The following is a 22,369-nucleotide window of genomic DNA, read 5'->3' as shown; positions in this document are numbered from 1 at the left end:
AGCATGGAGTGAAGAAAGCATTTGATGCATGGAAGGAGTTTGTGAGATATACCAATAATACTTTTTTAACTTTGGAACAATATGGCAGTAGAATTTCCAAGTATTTATATAATCACTGATTGATAATAACTAAAACCTGGATTTCACTTGTAAAGTGAGTCACAAAAAAGTCATCTTGTTTGACCCTGAAATTAGGATTTACATAAGCATGATTTGCATCTCGTTAAACAAAAAAGCCATCAATAACAAATATCATTCTGCGTGTCACTACTTTCTATTGTTTGCACAGTATTATTCGATAATCACCAACATTCATCACAAATACACTCCCGTCACACTGGACATTAACTTTTCTCTTGGTACCTCAAGAAAGGTTGCACGAAATTTCACCCACTCAAATCAATAACTGGGTGAGCTTTTCTTCAGTGGTTTTTGTTGCTTGTGATGAGAGTCGTCCATGTAAATTTCCATGTTGAATGGAAATTATATGTTTTGGGGAATCCTCTGTATCCTTTGACCCCTATTACCAATCAAAACCAAGTTATGACCACTGAAAGGTTGATTTGTGAATGCAATTACCCCAAATGTTTTGTAATTAAGAATGCAAACATGGAATTTCCTATGGAATACGATGTCACCATGTCACCATCAACTACAGAGGTAAATTAATAATATTTATGATTGGGTTATGATTGGGTTAAAGGTCATATATGTGCAGCAAAGCGTGAGGGGAAAATAAAATATCTACCCCAAAAAATACCAGTGTTTCAGAATATATGATTTTTTGCCATATGAATGTAAAAATATCAAATAAGTTTAAGGAAATAACTTTTTAATGTTGTTGCTACCAAATGTTATCTTCCTTAACTTTCCTTCTCTCAGTGGGTTTACCAGGAACAAAACTGGGATGTGGGGAAGGTGGATGTGGTGCATGTACTGTTATGATATCTCGATTTGACACAATACAGAAGAAGATAATGTATCCTTTTTATACTGTGAATTATCAGATCATCATCAGATTCCAATAAGGGACAATGTCACATAACTTGTAGAATGTTCTTGTGTTGAGGTACAGTAATAAATCACTGATGTCTAACAACTGTTTACCTTTGAGTGACATAAAGACAGTGAGCTTTAAAGTATTCTGGTAACAGCTCCAATATAGCAAATGTTCCTACTGTAAACTCTTAAATTTTCCATACTGTAATATAATCATACTCAATCGAATATCACTCACTCCTGCTATATTTACAGCATTCTGCTGGGAAAGCATCTACCATTCTGCAATTTGGTCAAAATGCATGCCAAACCAATGGTTATGGTTAACTTGGGAAATTCCTCACAAGCCAATTGAATAGAGCAATATTTGAGGCAGAAATCATGTCTTTTCCCTCTGGCACAAGCTTAACCTTAATCTTGATAGCTGCTCTCTGTTACAAAGTATAATTGTAGTCACGAGGTAAATCCAAGTAGAGGTTTATTTATAAGTTAGAAGAAGATAGTTGTAGGCTACAAGCTGATTGATGGTAGGTTCAGGATTAGTTCAAGCTAGTTCATGGCCCCACCAGGAGCTGCATCTTCACAGCTCAGCCCACTCTCTCCAACCGTCATTCTTCCAGTCCACCAGGCACACCAACATCCCACACTGTCATCAGGCATTCTAAGGTTCCATACATACACACATGCATACTGGCTGAGCAGCTTTAAATGCAAGCACAACATACTCCAAATATGCATTGCCAGCCTCTCCAACACATTGAAAATGAAGATGAAAGACAACCGAGGCAGAACCATGTGTGAAGGGGTAATGGTATGTCAAGGGCAAACTAAAATCCCAATTGTTTATGGGTGGTTGATATTACTTGGCAAAAATTTGCTTTGGTGTACTGAAAGAATTTTAATACTTTAAACCGCTTTGAAGTAAAATCAAAGATGAGTCCTTCCTCTTTTGCATCTTCTCACCTTTACTTTGATGTTGGGGATGAAACAAAAAGGAGTCGAGCTGGAGCTCCATCTAGGACTTTGGTGTTTCCCAGTGTTAGATCTGCGATTTTACTTAAACAATACTGACAGCACTTTGAGTGTGGGGAGTGCAGAGCCATGCGGTGAGGTCCACACTCAAGTCATTCTTGTTCCTCATGATTTTTATCCTTATTCTTTGCCTTGCTCCAATAGGTTCCTCTTTTAGGGTAACACGAACCCATAAAAAGGCATGAGAAAGAGAGTGATAATTGGGACTCTGACAGAAGGCTCATATACCTCTTTCTGCCACTTCCCCTCCCATCCCTTTGCCATCTACCTGAACAAGCATTCATTGGTGACTTTTTCCTGTGCCAACCATGCTTCATGTATATTATGGATGAATTTGCTCATTACTAGGGAAAAAGGTAACCCCTATAGATACTGTTTTGGGTCTGAGACAAAAGGGTAGAAAACAAACCAAATTTAATGTGTGCTGGATCCCACTAGACCAGTATTACTTCACAGACAGCTACCAAAGGTTCAGAAGATTGACCACATAAATACACCTTATAAATTCAGAATATACTAATTGTACCAATTAAATTCCCTTATTTCTTTGTTGTAGTAATAATTTTTTTGGATATGTTTTTGGACACAACCAATGTTGATTTACACACAATGCAAATTTAAAGCACATTTAGGCCCATATGCATCAACAATGCCATTTGCGATTCCTTATTAGCGAAAAATAAGGATTCGCTAATAAGGAATAGCAAAAGGCTATGCATGAAGAACTCGCTAAAAAAATAGCGATTTCTTAAAATTCCTTAATTGTGACTCGCAAATTGCGACTCGCAATTAAGGAATACCGCCCCATTCATTCCTATGGGCTTAGAGGCCCATAGGAATGAATAGGAAGACATTCTCAATTTGCGATTCTCCATTAGAGAATCGCAAATTGAGAATGCAATTTTAAGGGTGCCAGGGTGTCAAAAGGACACCCTGTTGCACCCCTGAAATCTGCCTATGAGTACATCTTGCACACACACATGCCCCAAGGGCATGTGTGTGTGTAAAATGGAACTTTGAAAAATGCACTTTAGCGCATTTTTCAAAGTTTTTGCAAATTACCATGAAGTTCAACTTCATGGTAATTTGCTCCCCCTATTAGCGAAATCGCTAATTTTTTTACTTTGATGCATTGCATTTAAGGAATCTCAATTTGAGATTTCTTAAATGCAATCGCAATCTAAGTAATCACAATTTTGCGATTTCTTAAATTGCGATTTTTGCATTTGGGATGATGCATCCCAAATGCAAAAATAATGGTCGCAAAGGGGCAGATTCTGAGAATCTGCCCGTTTCCGTCCGTTTTTTCTTTTGATGCGTGTGGGCCCAAGTGGCTTAACACTGCCTTGTAAATAAGGTAAAGCTGCTATCGCCACCACAACCTCTGAAAAAGTAACGTTCTGGTGGCAAGCTTGCAAATATGTCCCTACGTTTGAGGAAGATGCATTTTTGGAATGCTGCACTGGAATTATAAGATTGGGGACTTCTATGCACTGCTGGAGCCCACATAATTTGACAAAGGAGGTTAAGAGTAAGCCTTACCCTTGCAAATGTCAGGGATATTCTTTGAAATCAATCACTGTCATCAGTTTCATAAACAAATCAAATGAAACAGCTGGAGCCCCCTAATGTGTCCAATTAAACCTTCTCCAGGAAGCATTCGCTTCATGGACTGAGCCAACAATTGAGATAAATCATTAAATCACACATGTTCTTGCACAATGAGTTCATAGTAGGATGGCTGGAACCAGAACCTCTGCGCAGGCGCAGACCAGGGTCATTGTGAGGCCCCTTCATTGTTCCCTTGGAACATCACCACCTTCTTTCTTTCTCTTATTTTTCTTTATTCATTTCCACATTTCCTTTCATTTCCACTCCCTTCTGTCTTTTGCTACTCTGTTGCCCCATTATGTGAGATCTTGCATTATTGCACATGCACAGGAGCACACTGGTAACTAGTTTTATACAGGTAACAATGCACACTTATATTTTACTCATGGCAAAAAAGCCATCATATATCTTTTATTTTGTAGAGCCAGGCTTTCTCCCAGATTAGTTTGCAGAATAGTCATTGCCCAATGAAATCAACAATTTGTTATCCATTGGACAAACTTTGCATTAGGCCATAATATAACATGAATTTTGAATATTTTCAGTGTCAGAATTTCTAATATGTTCACATTGGCTCATATTCTCCAAAATGGGCCTCACAATTGTGCAGCTGTGTTTTTTTTTGCTGCAGTGCCCAATCCACACTGCTGTGGCACCCTGGTTAGACTGACCTATGGGGCAATCAAGCACTGCCAGAAGGGCTGAGCAGGCCAATGTGTGGGCAAGTTTTTGGCTGTTTTTGGGCCTGTTGTACGGTCTGCTGGGCTGGTTTTTACTGATGGTTTGTCTAGTTTTACCACAAACATTGAATGCAGCTAGCATAAATGCAGGCATGCAGTCTCCAATACCCTGCAGAGCACTTATTAAGTATGTCTTTACAAATTCAAAACGACCCCAATTTGCAAATATGGGTCCTGTTTTTTAGTTGTCTGATTCATTCATTGGGCCACTTATTTTAGAGGCTTGGTGGCAATGCCGGGAGAGCCTGCAGCCTTCGACCAGAGCTGCCGAACTTGCAGCTGGGAAAGCGGGTACGAGCCTCTGCGTCGGCTCAACATCCTGTGATTCTGGGCAAATCACTGAATCTCTCCGTGCCTACCAAAAATGAATGTGTCCTTGTGTAACATAACTGGTGCTCATGTAAAGCGCTCCAATACCTTCGAGTTGAGTTCTCTCTAGATAAATCTGCAAACAAAAAACAAATGTCAAATAGAAAATGTGGGTGAGTGCAGATGCTGCACAGGCATGTTGCACCCGGCCCTCCACACAAAGGCTCCCAGGAAACAATGGATTTATGTGGTGTACAGATGTCAGTAAGCTCATCCTTCCTTGCGCATACCTATACATGTAAATGCCATTTGTAAAGCGCACAGCTACCCCCAACAGAGGTGTCCTGGCGCTGTCCGTATACAGCTTAGGAACCCTTCCTGGCTTTCCTTGTGAAGTGTCCACTCCTGGGCACTCGCAAGGTGCAGCCAGGCATCCCAGCACTGTTGGGGCCATTGTGGAGACTAAGCAAGCTATTACCCTGAGTTGCAGAGTGGGACCCATGATTAGAATAGGCACCGAGGCGAGAATTATCAGGTCCGAGGAAATTGAGCCCAAGACCCACCGAGACATGTATTGAACCCTGGTCCCGGACCAGACCTCTGCATCAGGGTCTGCCGCTCTAACCATTTGAGCCACACTTCTCCACACATACAAGGGAGCAGAACTGAGCAGTACAGGTCTTCCAGAGCCCATTCCTATGAATTCTCACATTTACACTCCCACCTCTGAGCGTGGAGTGGGAATGTAAATGAAATGCAGACAGGGGATATTTATGTGGGGTTTGCACTGTGCTACATGCAATTCGCGTTGCGCGTAGTTGTGCAAACTATGCACACTCTGCGAGCATAGCGTAGTGTTCCGCCCAGGCTTACATATAACCATTATCCTGCAGTTTTTCCCTCGCGTGGCATTTCTGCCGCAGTTTTTAGCATGCAGCTAAGTACCACGCTAGTAAGTGATCCTGATGGGTTTTTACCATTAACTGTTTTCCTTTACTTCGCAGTAAGAGGTGGATAGAGGTAAACCGAGGTAAGGGTGATTTTAGGGTTAAGGAAAGGGTAGAGGTAATGGGGAAAGGGTTTGTCAGGGTTCAGGGGCAGGTAGAGGTAATGTTTTAAATATATCAGACTTTACAGGCTTTACAATGCATTATAAAGGATTCAGTTGTTAAGCCCTGCGTGTTATTACAACACATTGTAAAGGTGAAAAGCATACTAATACCTACGGTAAATGCATGTGGAGTATATATAACAGCGGAAATTTATGGTGGAGCAATGCATTGAAAGGTGCATCTGGCACACTGCATGAGTGCAGAGTCTGTGTGAGGGCAAAGGAGGTGTGCACAAAGGACTTTTTTACACAACCCAAATCCCATTTGTGAATTTGTGCAATGTGCCCATTGGTGTGGCGGGAGCAGGTTGTAGTGCATCTCTACTTCACATAAAAAAATCCTATGTGCAATTGTGCAAATGTGCGTGTGGAAATATCTCTGCCATGTCACAAATGGGAAATGCTTAAAATCGTGAATCTGCACCAAAGCCATGATGTAAACCAGGGCAGGCTTTAGGGCAGTGCGACTGGTGCAGCAGCACTGGGCGCTGACCTGTGGAGGTGGGCGCTGTGACCTCAGGGTGCACCATGTTTAGCAATATCTTATAATAGGAGATATGATGGGCACATTTGCAGGTGGTAGTGAGGGAATTTGAAGAGGTGGTCATGGGGCGTTGGGGGGGTGGGGGGCGCCAAAAGTGATTGTCGCACCAGGCCCACCAGCGCTTAAGCCGCTGATGTCAACTTTGGGTGCTGATCTTTGAGTTTCCTATGGGAATAGGGCCCTTGGCTGTGTTGGGGCATGAGTAAAATCCTATCATTTATATGCCTTAAGGGATTCAACATTGAGTACTTGCATGGAAAACATTGCAGCCCCATGTTACCAGTTAACTGACCTTAATGCTTACTAGCCACTATGCTGCAAATGCTTGCCTGGCGCCTGTCTGTTCCCTGCACCACGCAGCAGTGACCACCGTGGAAGGAATCGGGAGTACGAAGACAAGGCTGCACCCTGTGCAGGTGAGATCTCATCAGTGAAGGTCTGTGCGCATGCGCTGCCTGCCATTTTCCAACAAATAACCCATTGTCTGACCATTGAGGATAGAAATCTACCTTTGTAGGTCCAAATTTCAAGTATATGGTCTGTGCTCTACAAACTTCGTTTTATTTTTTGCAATTTGCTAAGTGTCTAAATTGATCAAAAATATGTAGTTTGCCTATTATTCATTAGACCCTTTTCCACTATGAGGCACAGATATGATTCTTGCCTTTTTACCGAAATTCACATTTGAACACGTTTCACAAGCAAAAGAGCGCATCATTGTCAAATCGAGTGCGCCATCTGCAAACAGCAAACCTGATTTGCGCAATGCTGTTTGCATCTGAAACAGGTGCATATATTTAAAAGTCTGCAGGTTGTGCAAACAAAACTTATCTATTCCAAACTTTCTTTAAAGTGTGTTTTTTCCAGTTGAAAGCAAAATTATTTCAGGTTCAATATATGCAAGAGAATTGATTCCACAGCAAAGTTATAGACACGCCAAAGGAAAAATTACTCATGCAAGAGCCTTCAATATGCAAATATGTATCTGAAGGTCTGTCAGCGTGGACCTGGAATGTTCAAGTCCTGGATTTTGTTGGACTTTTCTGGTAACTGTAGCACGTTGATCATGGACTGATTTGTGAAGCTAAATCCTCTGATTTGTTAAGAAAGTGCTAAATCTTATGGAGCCTACATCAGCAGAATTCCACCACCAAACTGTCCCCATGTTCACCCATGAATTCTCCAGTCAAGTTAGCAGTTCTTCAACAAATCAAAGGACTTCCATTGCAACCATACACCTTTAGAGTACAGAGGAAGGCAGGGTGCCTGATGGAAGACCAGCTGCCATTGAGGACACATTGTTGGTGGTCCTCGTTCTGACAGAAAGAGCGGAAGGCCACTCAATTAAAAGATGTCCTGCTGACATCATTCCTGAGAGAGGACATTCTCTCCTGGAAAGCCACAGAAACCATAGCAGATCTGAACCAAACGTTGAATGTCACCAATGCACGTCAAGGTAACTTCCAGCCCATGAGATGCATTAACGATGAAAATCCTGGAGATGCACGTTGTGAACTTTGGTTGTTGGTGGTGGTGTTGAAACCCTACTCAAGCAACAGCCGCAATCCTTGTGAGGGTGAACCACAAAAAGCCACTAAATTAACCTGTTTTTAACCCCTGTGGCAGCTTGGCACAACAGCTCTCAGGCTTAACCTAGAGGCAATGTGTAAGGTATTTAATCAGCACTTAAACAGCAATAAAGTGAAAACACACAACATAAAAAAGTCCCACACCAATTTAGAAAAGTATGGAGTAAATGCAATATATTATTTGACATCAAAAGAGCAAAAATCCAATCAGTAGAAAAAAAAAAGATATACAGTTTAAAAGATTTTAGGCAGCTATAGCGCAGGCGTCTCCAACCTTTATCTATAATGAGAGCTACTTCTGATCAGTGAAAATCGTTGTGAGCTACTGTAAGGCCAAGTAACTTGTGCATTGCTACCAAACACACCCTCACCCAGCTTCATTGAATATAAACCTGTAGCCCAATACTATTGTTTGAACAATATACTGTTACTAGGGGTACTAGGATAGGGCTGCCATGTGCATCAGTGAGTACATGGTCTAGGGAGATGTATGAACATGCGTGTGAATGAATGGGATATATGTGTATGGGTGACTGAGAGCCTGTGTCGTAGGCACAGGACATACCTTTTGCTATATGTGGCAGTTATTGGTCTAATAAGGAAAACTTTTCTGCACGTGATGGAACATTTTTCTGCACTTTAAGTTTCTCCCATTTAAAAAAAAAATCTATTTTATTAGATATAAATAAGGCACCATACCTACCAGCCACCGGAAGCAAGATGGATGCCGTGTCTAAATGCAACACTGTGAAATGGCAGAAAATTCAACTGAAGAGTTAACTTTATGTGTATATGCATTTAATAAAACTCATAATTAAAATGTTCTCCCGTGTCAAAGTGTCTTTACAAACAGCAGGCATTTTACTCCCAGTGGTATGTAGACATGGTGCCATATATATAACAGGAAAATAATTACTTTATTTAAATGTGAGGAATTTAAAGTGAAGAAACAAGCTTCATAAAACATTAGGACTTAGTAGGCTTAATTTCAAGTAGAGAAAAACATTAAGACTTTGAGCCTGATTATGAGTTTGGTGGTCCGACGGAACTGCAAACCCACGGCGGTGGTGCAGCAACCGCCGCGCCTGCACTACAACTGCCTAATGATGACTTTGGCAGTTGGATCGCCTTAGAACCACTGCTACCACCAGGGACCCGCGATTCCTGGTGGTCTTGCAGCGGTCCGAGGCCACAATATGCTGGTGGTGCAGCAGCTGCACCGCCAACCATATATTATGAGTTTCCTCACTGCCCTCCTTTTCATAGTGGTGAGCCCGCCATGAAAAGTGTGATAGTGAGGAAACTTAGGGGGCCCTGTGGACACCCTAATGTCTAGGTGTATTGGGGTGCATGCAGGGCAGCACAAGGTGTGCCCCACTGTCTTTCTGCATGCCCAATTCCTGCATGGCATGGACTTTACAGTCTATGCAGTGCTGGAATGCGATGTGGCGGTCCCACGGCATGACTTTCTCAGGCTTTCCTATGAGACTTTGAAAGGCAGTGCCGTCGGTCAGCCGCCGCAGGACCGCCCGCTCGTATTACAACTTGGGATCTGGTGAGTGGTCGGTGGTGGAGTTTGGCAGTGTGGGAGCGGGGCGGTGGCCCCCGCTCCCACACTACCAAAATCATAACTATGCCCTTAATGTTTCAAAGAAACATTTTTCCTCACCTTACATTTCTCCCATTAAAAAGAAAATTACAGCATTTTGCAGTTATAAATATGGCACTCTGCCTACCAGCCATTGGGAGAAAGATGCCGTCTGTTTGTAAATGCTTTGAAAATGGAGAAAATGAAAAGTTTACTTAATAATTACTCCTCATTTTACTTTTCTCCCATTTAAAATCTTTCAGAAACATCATTTTATTCTCAAGCTCCAGTATTGCGTTGAGGACATCTTTTATTTTTTAGAGTTACCTACCTCAGTTCTGAACTTCTGTGACCCACATGCGTCATAAATCTGAGTGGAGCACTGCTCATTATCAGGCTTTGCTATCTGCAGCCTGATAATAAAGTAAAATAAACTCAGCCTTTCCTTAACTTTAAAAGGAAAACACAATACTAATTAACTGCTGTTCTTAGTTAAAAATGAACTAAAGGCTTGGAGCTACCCTGAAGGTGTCTGTGTGCCACTGGTTGGAGACACCTTGTATAGCACATTAGAGCACAAAGCGCCACTCAGGTCATCTGGTTGTGCTAGACTATTGGGAAAGTCACAAGTTGAGGCCGACCACGATGGAGTTTGGGCTGGGTACAGGAACCAGGTTAGTCTAGCTGAAAAAGTTACCATCCCAAAGTAAGGGGTGAAGGGTCCAGTTTGCGGTGGAGGATGCCACGGGGAATAGGGAGATCGTTGCAGATGGTCATCACTGTAGCACGACGAACTGGATGGGCATCGCAGACATTCGTCACTGTAGAGCAAACGTCCTGTCATGCTTGCAGATGAATGTTGCTGGAGCTTCATGTTGGTGGTCATCGGCTTCATGTTGGCGGTCACCGTGAGCCATCGATGCTGTAGTGTGAAGTGCAGATCTCGCATTGCCGGTTGTCACTGGCGGTCACTATAGTGTGAAAATTCATGTCCACCGGAGCTTTGTGTTGGCGGTCAGCAAGATCCTGCTGTAAACTAATCAGTTGTCTTGTCACAAAGAGGTCAAAAATTTAGGATTTCTCCTTTTTGAGTGAGAGGAGTGCAACCTAAAGCTAGCCAAGGGTCCAGGACCTGGAGCTTGTTAGTCTCTGTAGCTCAGTACAGGAGGTCAATCAGCTGATCCTTTGAGTCACTCCGCATGAGATAAAGGGAGCTAATCCAGTCTTCCTTCACAGCAAGCAGGGCAGGCCTCAAGCAGCAAGGCAGTAGGGCCTGAGGGTCCCCTTTTTATACATGGTTTTTACTTTAAAATGGGAGAAGCTTCTGCAGTTCCCCCTACAGTGGTGTCTGGAATTTAATGCCTCTCTGCCCTGGGCCCAGCCTGTTTGGGGACACAATAGGCTAGTGTGAAGTCCTTTGTGTGTGAGCTGAGCCAGTGCCTTTGAAGTGAAAGTTGTGTATGCAACAGCTCTGCCTCAATCCTGCCAGAGATGGACCATCCTGCCAACACTTAGTCCCCCTATTTTGATACTGTCTGAGAAGAATACACAAAGGCCAACTGCCAACTACACCTAGTCATGTGACCCTGGAACAGGTTGCAGGCACCGAAACTGATATTTTCTGAATTGTGACTTGAAATCAGACTTCACCATTAAGGAGTGTTTTAAACTATAATTTTCCAGAGACCAAACATGACATTCCCATCTCCTACTATATAAATGCTATCACTTATTAAATGTAATACGGTAACCCAAAGTACCTAATACAATTATTTTCATGGTAAGGGTGTTCCAGTACTTGTGATTGGCCATGTATTGTGCTGGATTCACTCCAGTACTGAGCTGAAGTAATTTACTACTGTTTTCGGACACTTTTTGGCATCAGTATTTTTAGATGAGCAGTTTGTGAATAGCAATGGGCTTACTGTCTTGCAGGTGGGTGCATGCCGCTTCCTAAACCTCTACCTAAATCCCTCTGTACTCATTCCTAAATCCCTCCCATTTAGTAATAAGTATGTCCCTTTTTTCCAGCCACTCCCCATGATCCTTCATACTAAGTACTAAATGTATATGTGTGAGGATCTCTCCATAGAAGAGACAGTAGAGGTGGAGATTTACACTCTTAGGTTTGAGAATGCCATTGTGTGGTACTTTAGTAGTATTTTCTAGTACTATTAATGTTACTACAAAATGCAGTTTGTGAATACGCTCCTTTGATGTGCATAAGTAGGCAATTTCCACCGGCCAAGGAACTCAATTAATGATTTGTGTCAGACGTCACTTTGCCCTGGGTTGTGTTTACCTCCTATGCGCTATGTTTTAGCATCACCATACTTATTTATCTCATACCAAAGTAATATCCGGTTCAAACATTAAAATTACCATTTTAACTAAAGGTCTTATATGCAAATCATATCCTTTATTCCAAATAAATCTTTTGCATTTTAGTTCAGCCTTTTATTTCATAAACAACCATTATTTATTTTGTGTGCCCATGTTCCCTAATGCATTTTGGGCCCCAGCTTCTTCTGAACAGGTAGGAGAACAGAGGGTGGAATATGTCCATCTCTGAGCAGTACAGGCTGCTGAGAGCAGAGTGGAGCCTGCCCCTAATGTACTTTTTTCCTGAGGAATGGCTGGGCTCTGAAATGCATTAGTGCACAGAGGATCAGAGAAGATGTATGTTTGCAATAAAGATGTTGTGTATATATTGATACGTTACTGTAGTTTTCTGGATGTGTGATGTATCTAGCTTAGAGGATGATTTGCAGCAATACGTTTGCTCACTGTACTTTGGGAATTTTCATTGTAAGTGATGCAGGCGAACATTAAAAAAAGAAGCAATGTTCAACCTTGAATAAGAAATCATGCTGCAAGGCACATCAGTACCTAAAACAAACACAATGTGTATGTTACAGTCAATGATGCACTCTTCTGCCTTGTTTTAGTAATAGTTCAAATATTGTTGTACATATTCCCCTTTCACAGGAACGAATAGCAAAGAGCCATGGCTCCCAGTGTGGGTTCTGTACTCCTGGCATTGTCATGTCCATGTACACCTTGCTTCGCAATTCACCGGAGCCGACTATGGAAGAGATCGAGAATGCATTCCAAGGTATATCTTTTCCACTGTAATAGGACTACTGTTTGGCATCGCGACAATGAGAAGTGCTATAGATACACATTATGAACAGGGATGACTCAAAATGAACATCTTTGGTTGTGTTTGTCCTACTAGGAGCCTATACTTGGCCAAGCTTCAAATTAAAGAATCATAAGCAAAGGCAGTTGGTCTGTGATGGCTCACAACCTTTTGGCTTTGTTAATGCTTGTTTCGCTAAAAGGTTTTTGTGAGAGCTACCAGGCCTTCGCCAATATAAAAAAAAATGATTAGTAAAAAAGCGAAAAAAGTACACATTGCCATGGTAGTCCATGCATTGACGAATACTACTTTATGTGTGAATGTGCTCTTTGTGAAAGGGTGGAATGTTGTCACTTAAGTGAAGCTAGCCAATGGGTGAAGTGGGCTGATCCAGTGCCCCCTAATATATGCTTTAGTGACCAATAGAAAAATATGAACGACAGTACAGTAGACCAATGAATGTAGAGGACTGTCTGAAAGCCCTATAGGTATCGTATACACTCAATGGATAGAAATGTTAGCTAAATTAAAAATTCTTGGCAAATTTAAAACCTAAAAAGATTTGCAAAGGACAAACACAGCAACAGGATTTCTCTTCATATGGACTGAAACTCTGGAATGATCTTTCTTTCACATCAAACTTACTCCTCCAATGATTCAATGCAGAAAGGGCACAAATCCCACCTCCTTAAAATCTAACACCATTGTGTGTAATACTTACTTCGCCTGTCTCTACCCACTGTGATGCTCACTTTCTTTTGGACTTACTGTGCTCATTACAAACCTATATGCTTGTCTCTTCATCCACGCACATGGACTGTGAATCCTTTTGCTATGTACAATGCTGAGCCACACACTGGAGCAAGACTTGCATTTTAGAAATAAACCCCAATAAATTAAAATGAAATGGAATAGAAACACAAGGGAGAAGCACACATTTGCTTTCTTAATCAGTCCCACAGTAATTTTAGTTTATGAGAGGTAATTGTTAGGTTTCATTTTCTCAAGAACATTCAGCCCTGATGTTCTTCTCACTAGGTTTTAGTCCTCCCCTGCTTAGTTACGACATAGGAGTGGTCAAAGCTTTATCAACCATGTTGTATTGGTCTTAATCCCAGATGATGGTTAACAGGGATCAATGCTACAACTCCACTTCTACATTTAAACCCCTTTGCTTAGGCTCCAATGTCTGTATCCAGGTTACAACAAGAGTTGGGGTTTGTTTTGGATCCTTCTTTGTCTTTTGGATGCTGTATTAGTTTATTCAGTCACACAGTCATGGTTCTTCCTTGGTCTACTGTGCATTAAAGAACAGGGGTCAGTAGACATCATCACCATCACAGTAGAAAGGATCATGGGAATTTGGTCTATATTGATTTTCCCCAAATAACAGAATCTAGAGAGAATAAAAGTATGTATCTGGCTAATGGTGGGCGTAGACAGCCCTGAGAATATCTCCTCTGTGCAGAGCATCTGCAGGTGGTCATCCAACGGACCACACTAAGCATATTTTTCACCCTGTGACCCTGGTTGTGCTCTCACTTACCTGAAGGAAAGCATGCATTGGATGGCTGTGGTTGTCCCTAATGCAACCATTAACTTAAGAGGAACTCATGTGTCCACAGTGTTTATATTAATTGCACCCTAATCTTCAGGGGTAGTTGGAGGCCCTACAATATTATTTCTAAATTAAATGCAAGCATCATTTTAAGAGCTACACCAAAGGAAATCTAACAAGCAACAGGATACTAAGGCACACATTATTTAAAAAAACAGAACCAAAAGCTAAAGAAGACACACTTGGACTGAAAAACAGCGCCAGGAGAAAGCCACACCCTGAGCGATTTAAACTGACAAGGGGAGACTTAGATAATAAATAAGCACACATACAGGGGGTCTGAGTCCAAGAGTATGGGGGAAGGCAGCGGGAGAAACAAAGATACATGTTGCTGTAAGGGAGTGCTACAAAGTTGGAGTAGAAGGAAAGAAAGACTAGCTGAAGTGTGCCAACTGCCTAACATGTGAAATATTCAGGCTAACAAAAACTTGGTCTAGATTTTTTTTTAAACTTTCCATTGGGTTTGCATTACAAAAGTGAAGCAAATCAGCGCAAGGTTTTGAATTGAGATTGACTTTCCATCGCAAAAAATATTTTGTATTTCAAAGGAGACCTAAATGAATTCAAACTAGTGCTACTTTGCAACAAGAGGGCGTACCACGGGCTGTGCAACCACCCATTGTTTTTGACGCAAAGATCTATCTCCTGAAAAAGGTAGACAGGACGTTGCACCAATACTGTGCATCCTTGAGGCAGGCATAACATTGGAGAAAAGTGTATTTTTCCCAAAACCTTCCAACCTTGTTGTGTGCTGTATTGTACGGGACACATACAAATTTAGAAAAGTTCTAAGGATCATATTTTCTACCTTACGGGTAGCCTTCTAGTACAAACATAATATTAGATATCACACACCCTTGCATTACGTTTTAAGGATGTGTGTGTGGGGCAAAAGAGCCTAGAGGGCGCCAGTACAATGGCTGACAGCAGCAGCGCCATATCTTTGTAAAAATGGCGCTGTCATGCTGTATCTGTTTCATACCACGTGGCGCAGCAACTTATGTTGCTGCATGGAGTTGCTTCATTTCCCAGTATATCTGGTCCCTTATTCCTTGTTTGCTTGGATCCCACGGTTATCCTACTCTCGTAAAGATGGTATCTGATTGCGCATAAGCCAACCAACCACATACAGTGCTTCATTTATAGAAATAGTAGGAGAAGGTGAACAGAGGTGTGGCAAAGCCCTTTCTGATTGAAAGGAGGTTGTGCCTGCCAGGGATGAGCATTGTCTGATCAGTACTGTGCATGATGATCCATTGCAGCTAATAGATATTGCTTCAACAGAGATCTATGAGTCGTGATTTGCCCCCAAACTCTTTTGCCCCAGATCGGGTCTATATGTTGACATATAAATCTCCATATGTAGCAGTGACGCATTCAGCATGTCTGGTGTAAAATCACAGATGATGGACAACTCAACGTCTAAGTGCAGTGGAAGGGTATCACCCCACTCAGACCATCATTCCAACACCATCCACCAACAATCTAGAGACAGATCGTTATCAAAGAAACACATCAGTGCAGCATTTGGTACCAAAGTGTATTCAAAACACTGATGGATTGACTTACCTCTGTGGATAGCCTAGAGTCTTCTGTGCTCCCTGGACCTGGTATGCCAGCATTCACTGACATAGCCTTTCCGCTGTGCACATCACTGATCACACCTAGGACTCCTTAACTTTCTATCGTACTTGCATTCGATGTGTGCCTGTGCCTTGGAATGATCAATCTCCTTCAATTCCTGTTCTAGAGTTTCTAGCTTCACATATAGTCTACATGACATTTAAGTGTCAGATGCTTAAGACAGAGAATGGCTGTTAAGTGCACTAGCCTAAGAGAAATTATGCAGAGCACTCCTTGTCGTTATATTTAATGTTTGTACGGCTAATCTGGAGCTCACTAAGCAATGAAATAGTATTGGCCTGTCATAGCCCATGACTTAGATCCTTACAACCTTTTTATGCAGTGCTAGATCTTGCAATCACATCAACCATTAGAGAAATAGTCAATCCCCGTCCCCATTTTTGCTGTCTTACTATAGACATCTCTAGCTGGCTGTCGGAGAGAGCATTGTATTCAATATTCCACAGAGCCAATCCTTGCACAAGATTGGATGGCCTTGGTCTCTGTCTCAGTTGTCTTAATCTTATTGTGGCTTTCCTGCCTTTCTGTGTTAGACCCACCCGCAGGAACATTTTGCTTTCGCCATCAATTCATTTGTCAGCTCGCCCTGCTATGAACGCAGCCTTGAACCTCAAAAACACAGAGCCAGGTATTAAAAGGTGCAGCAGAAATGCTGAAGCTGCAGCATTAATCGTGACAGATACGAAGACTAGTGTAAACAAGCATTGGCAACGCCAAGCAGTCTTGCTTGAATGCTAACGTAAGCAAGATTGATTGGCATTGCCAAGGCTCTTTGCCTCCTGCAGTGGGAAGAGTCTCATATCCTGAAACCTGATTACAAGCTTCCTTGCACGCTACCATGTGTGATCCTAGTAGTATTTTCAATGTAGCTTTCACCTTTCACATCAGGATTATCAAGTGAAGATTTTAAAAGGTCAATACAATATACAGTTTTTTTCCTTGCATTTACAACAAAATAGCAGCTATGGTCAAGGACATTTAGGGCCAGATGTATCAAGGCTTTTGCGACTCGCAAAGGCTGAAAATCGCAGAGGCTCTTTATTGATTTCCTTATAAATGTTTTAAATGCATAGTGGCTGGTAGAAGCTTCCTTTTTGCTGGGTCTGCCTGATCTGACCTGATGCCTGATCTTGAGCAGGGAATCTTCAAGATAAGTTCTGGCAGTCTCCCTGTTGCAACTTCTGCCATAAGTGGTAATTTGAAGTGCCAGGAGCAGGATACATCTGCCCCAAAATGTGTTTAGGGCAGTCTAAATGCTTGTCCTACCTTTAGAAAAACCATGACAATTGTTCTCAACAGGTCATTATGTCCAGGTGTAACTCCATCAGATATAGATCTTTGGAATTTGCAGTATGTGGAAGTCATTAACTCTGAGAATGTAGGATTTTGTTTTGAAAGTCAAGCCGACACCTCACTGTCTGAGACCGGTTTGTGCTCCAACTTCTTTCTCCTGCCCCCTTCAAAAAATGACAGTAGGAGCGTTATGCTACACTATTCAGCTCTAAATCTTAGTATCAAATTGTCCCACGGTCAACCGTAAAATGAAGTCTGTCTAGTTTATCCTCTGCCTGTGACGCCTCTGTGTGCTCCACCTTGCACTCGAGCAATGCGAATGCCACTAGCGTTTGAAGGACCTCTTCGGTGTGTGTTGACCATTGTGGAATGGGACTCCTGATCCCCCTTTCACTGCTTACAGTAGAACACTGCATTTCCTTCAATTATCATCCTTGCATCTCCCTTTCTTGAAAGGCAAGTTTTGAATGTAAGATAGTGGTAATTTGACTGTAAGGAAGTGTGAGGGGACTGCTAAGAACTGGTGAGTACCCAGGAACAAAACACAACTGGCCTTATCTCCACACAAATGGGAAAAAATGTATCATCTTGTGGTTTATTTACATTTTGTCTTTTCATCATAGGAAACTTATGCCGCTGCACAGGATACAGACCAATCCTGGAAGGCTTCAGAACATTTGCAAAAGTAGGTGCATTAAACCATTCAGATTCAACTATGTATCACAGCACCAGCATTTGAACAGATATGATTGCAGATTGTATACCATAATTAAATTTTAAATTTTTTTTTTTTAAATTGGCTGTCACCTTATAAAGAGTGAAATGCAGCCGCGGCCCGTACAGGTAAGAGCGATCGGGCCGGGTGCGGGGGGATTTTGAAGGACGATGACCAGGGAAAATGTAATAAATAATGAATTTGCCCTGGTTATCGTTCGTCAAAATCCCCCCTCACCCGGCCCCAACGTCCCACAGCCCTTACCTGTATGAACTGCGGCTGGTGACATGTAAACAAAACATTTTACATGTGAAGTAGGAATATGGAGGAATATATGAGATTAGCTGAATTTGAATACTTAGGGCCTCATTCTATGGTCCCTGTTATTTAGAGCAGTAATGCTGCATCCCGTAAATATATCAATACCACCGCGTGTTGTATTCACCCTGTGCAGTATTAATGCATAATTCCATATTCTGGAAGTCGGAATGTGGCATAACATGAAATATTAGAGTTAGATCTCCAAACTGCTGCATGTCTTATCTCTTTCAAATACATTTTCCTCTTTCAAACTTTACCAGGATTTTCCCTATGTCCAGGGAAAGCTGTGAATGTACTTCAATTATAGCAAAGTTTATAATCCTAGTTTGGGCAAAATCTCACATTTTTGCCCAAATTAGTATTTCCAGGTTATTCAAATTAGTATGCTTCATAGCCCAATTCTGAGGATTTCAAAGATACAGACAATCATTAGGACATTGATCGGTAGCCATAGTTGGAAATGTGTGAGTGTATTGCGTTCAAGCAGAGGTATCTGAGCATGATTTAATGCCTGCTTTTAGTTGAAGCATGCATTTAGTTGTAATTGTCCCTAGAATAAACCAGTATTTCCTTCTTTACTTCCTGGTCGGTGATTTTTACACCAGCAGTCTTTGGCCACACTAACCTGGGGAATGTGTGGGGAGTGTACCATGGTAATTCTAGTGTCCTCAAAATGTATGCTAAAATCCAGTTTGCTGGCCAAACAAACAAGGAGTAGAAAGCAATTGCAGAGTAGAGATTCAAGAATGAGGGCTTCATCTGCCACCATACAACTTTGATAAACGGACTTAAAGAAAAAAATAAAGAACTACTGCCTACTGCGAATAATTAACTGCTGGTTTAAATTATGCAAAGAAGAGAAAGATAAATAAGAAGCCTAAAGAAATCGCCATTGCTGTTTAAAGACAATTGCCCTGATGAGTTTCCTGGTACTTCGCGCCCAGGAACAGAAACGCGTCGGTAGATAAATATACAGAGGACTACTGAATAGTTTAATTTGTGATTAGAAAGAAAAATCTCCAGTTTTTCACAAAAAAACAATTTGCCCTGTATAAGATTGAATATCGAATATAGAGGCCAGTGCACCTTAGCTACATCCAGGCATGAGCTCTGCCTGAGGACACTCCTTGTCTTCAACTAGTGAGAGGCTCTTTATTGATTTCCTTATAAATGTTTTAAATGCATAGTGGCTGGTAGAAGCTTCCTTTTTGCTGGGTCTGCCTGATCTTGAGCAGGGAATCTTCAAGATAAGTTCTGGCAGTCTCCCTGTTGCAACTTCTGCCATAAGTGGTAATTTGAAGTGCCAGGAGCTGCCATCTTGATTTTGGGCCAACAGGATTATGAAAGCTCCTTGCCAATCCAGTGATTGCTTTTGCACTCTAAACTACAGTCTGATCTGTGCTGGCGAGGTGTACTTAGGCAAGCTGAAGATGATTCTGTATGCTTTCACTAGGGTGCTGTCCAGTATTTTAGCATCCCTACCTCTCTGGAGCTTGCTACTGTATGTAATAGTTGGTAAGAGTTTGGCTTGCACTACTTGGTAGAGTGGGGACAGCATTGGCCCCTTCAGTTTTGATTTTAAATTCTTAAGCCTCACTGCCAATGCCAGACGTTTTCTTCTGATTGCCTCTCCCCGGCACACAATTTACCTTTGTTATCGACAATCACACCTAGATACTTATATTGTGTTGCTGGCTGAATTTGTGTGTGGCCCCAAAACCACACCGGTGACTTCTTCCTGTTGTTGCTCATCGTCATGGTGCATGTCTTGTTGAAGTTTATGTTCAATCCGTTTTCATCAGAGTATTGTTGTTTTGCATTTAGAAGATTCTGTAAACCCACCTTAGCATAGAGGACACTCGGGGCATGGGAGCTGTAGACATCGAGTGCCTGTGTCAGGTTGGCTAAGTAAAAATTGAAAAAAGATGGTTTCCAGAGTGGCCGCACCCCTGCTTCAGCCTTTTACTTGTTGGTATTCGTCTTGAGAAGTATGTTACTTCTCCCAGCTTTTTCTGCACCCAGATATCCGTGTGGAGAGTTATCAATAGGTCCCGCAGAGTCTGGGGAATACCCCAACGTGTGAGTTTACTGCAATGCCTGCCCCACTCCACGTGGTCGAAAGCCGCCCTGAAGTCAATATAGCAGAGGTAAAGAGACTGTTTTGAGGCTTTTGCTTTATCAATGAGGAGTGATTTGGCCAAGATGTTGGTTATCGTGCCGGAGGTTTTTGAGAACCCAGTTTGGTTGGGAATATTATAGGCCAAAGGTTCCTCAAGTAGAGTTCCTGCAAAGTATTTTGACTCATTGTTAATGAAGGCAACTAGATGGTAATTTTATGGCAGGGACTTGTCCCTGCTTTTATATATCGGGATATTAACCCTCTGCATGCTGATGCACTACGGTGCTCATGTGCTGATGACGGCTGGGGGCCGTCATAAACCCCCCTACTCGCGATTTTGCCGCACAGGCGCAGAATCGCGGCCGCATGGATGGGCTTAACAAACCTATCCAGGAGACCGGGATTATGCTGCAAATTTCAAAGAAAAGTGGCTCAAGCATTTTTGCCGGGAATTCTGCGTTCTGTTTAAAAATGCTCAGGGGGATGCCATTGGGGCCTGGGGCCCCTTCTTTCCTTCCTTTCCTGATTTGCCATCTAATTACATTCATTGGAGGCGACCCGGGAGGATGCCATGGTCTGATCGATGGTTGAAGGGAAGGTGCTGGAGTGCTGCCTTTCTTTAAGGAGATGTCTGAACAGATTTTCATTCATGGCTCCATGGTTTCCTGGCCTATGGCTTGTACTGTGCCCTGATGGTTGAAGTGGTCTCCTAAAAACCTTGCCAAGGTGTCTTCTGGAATGTGAGAGGTAACTCCCCATGTAATGGATGTGCTAGCTTGTTGATCGTCCCCCAGAATCTTGCACTGTCATTGTGCTGAATGTCTACGAACAGCTTTACCCAAACTTCATCTTCTTGTGATCTGTTGGCAGCCCACTGCAGCTTCTTCAGTGTTGTTTTTTGCTTTCGCAGTTATTTCAGCAGAGTGTGGTCCTCGGGGTTGTGTTGAAGGGACCTGAGGGAGGTGTTTGTAGTCCTTTTAACTTGCTAAAGTTGGTCCCATTGGGCCTGTGGACAGGATTCAATAGGGTCGTGCTAGTTGTTAACTGATTGTAGCGTCTCCCCGGTGTGTTTGCTCTCTGTCTTCTAGCTGAGCCGCAACACTGATCAAGGTGAAAATAGTACTAGCACAGTGGTACTAACACACTGACCAACTAGACTCTGTGCAATGCAGTGGCTGTTTAAAAGATTAGTCATAGATATTGCTGGATGACTGAATGGCTAGACCAGGCGTTGAACAGAACCTCTGTACATACTATGAATTCAAAAGACCACACAGCAGCAGGGATTACTACAATGTACAATATAACAGCAGGATCCAAGGCAACAAGACAACACTGACAACACTGACAACCACCTTGCCTACGTAACGCCTGTTCTTGTGCCGAGCACTTATTGCAGTATTATACCTCAAATTATACTCTGTTTTCTCTTCTAACTGCACACTTGTCACTTTTCCTCTTGTGCACTTTTGACTACCTCATGTATTTTTGGTTGTTCATCATTTTTTACTACCTCAAGTATTTTGTTTGCTCACAATTGTCACTATTACCTTTACTACCTCATGTATTTTTGGTTGCTCACAATGTTTACTACCTCAAGTATTTTGTTTGCTCACAATTGTCATTATTACCCTTACTACCTCATGTATTTTTGGTTGCTCACAATTTTTACTACCTCATGTTTTTTGTTTGCTCACAATTGTCACTATTACCTTATGTAAGTAACGTATGTTTTAGCAATCTGCTCTTTTGTAATGTTTCTCATTATGTTTCATTTCTGTTCCGAATGTGAAGCGCTCTGACGCCTTCGGGTAAAGTCCGCGCTATATAAAAATGCATAAATAAATAAATAAATAAATGAGTGACTGCAATCTTCTATGGTGCTGTACTACATAAACACAGGCAGGTGGCAGGTGGTCAAGTAGTAGTAGGTAAGTAGTAGCAGGCAAATAGCGGTAGCTGTAACAAGCAGGTAGCAGCAGCAGGTAGCAGCG

At 42.1% G+C, this 22,369-nt stretch overlaps 1 protein-coding gene across 2 annotated transcripts in view; it reads left to right on the top strand.

Moving 5' to 3' along the window:
• Positions 1-22,369, top strand: part of LOC147709418 (xanthine dehydrogenase/oxidase-like) — a 379,031-nt gene that overhangs the window by 83,239 nt on the left and 273,423 nt on the right. For both annotated transcript variants that reach the window (XM_086927988.1, XM_086927987.1), the window contains exons 3-6: positions 883-979; positions 6,654-6,762; positions 12,512-12,638; positions 17,844-17,905. In XM_086927988.1, coding sequence (XP_086784114.1) covers positions 883-979; positions 6,654-6,762; positions 12,512-12,638; positions 17,844-17,905 — 395 coding nt within the window. The remainder of the gene's footprint in view (positions 1-882; positions 980-6,653; positions 6,763-12,511; positions 12,639-17,843; positions 17,906-22,369) is intronic.

This window comes from Lissotriton vulgaris, chromosome 6 (genome assembly GCF_964263255.1).
Source record: "Lissotriton vulgaris chromosome 6, aLisVul1.2, whole genome shotgun sequence".
Taxonomy (NCBI): domain Eukaryota; kingdom Metazoa; phylum Chordata; class Amphibia; order Caudata; family Salamandridae; genus Lissotriton; species Lissotriton vulgaris.
Note: the sequence above shows the minus strand (reverse complement) of the source record. Positions and strands in the feature narration are given on the sequence as shown.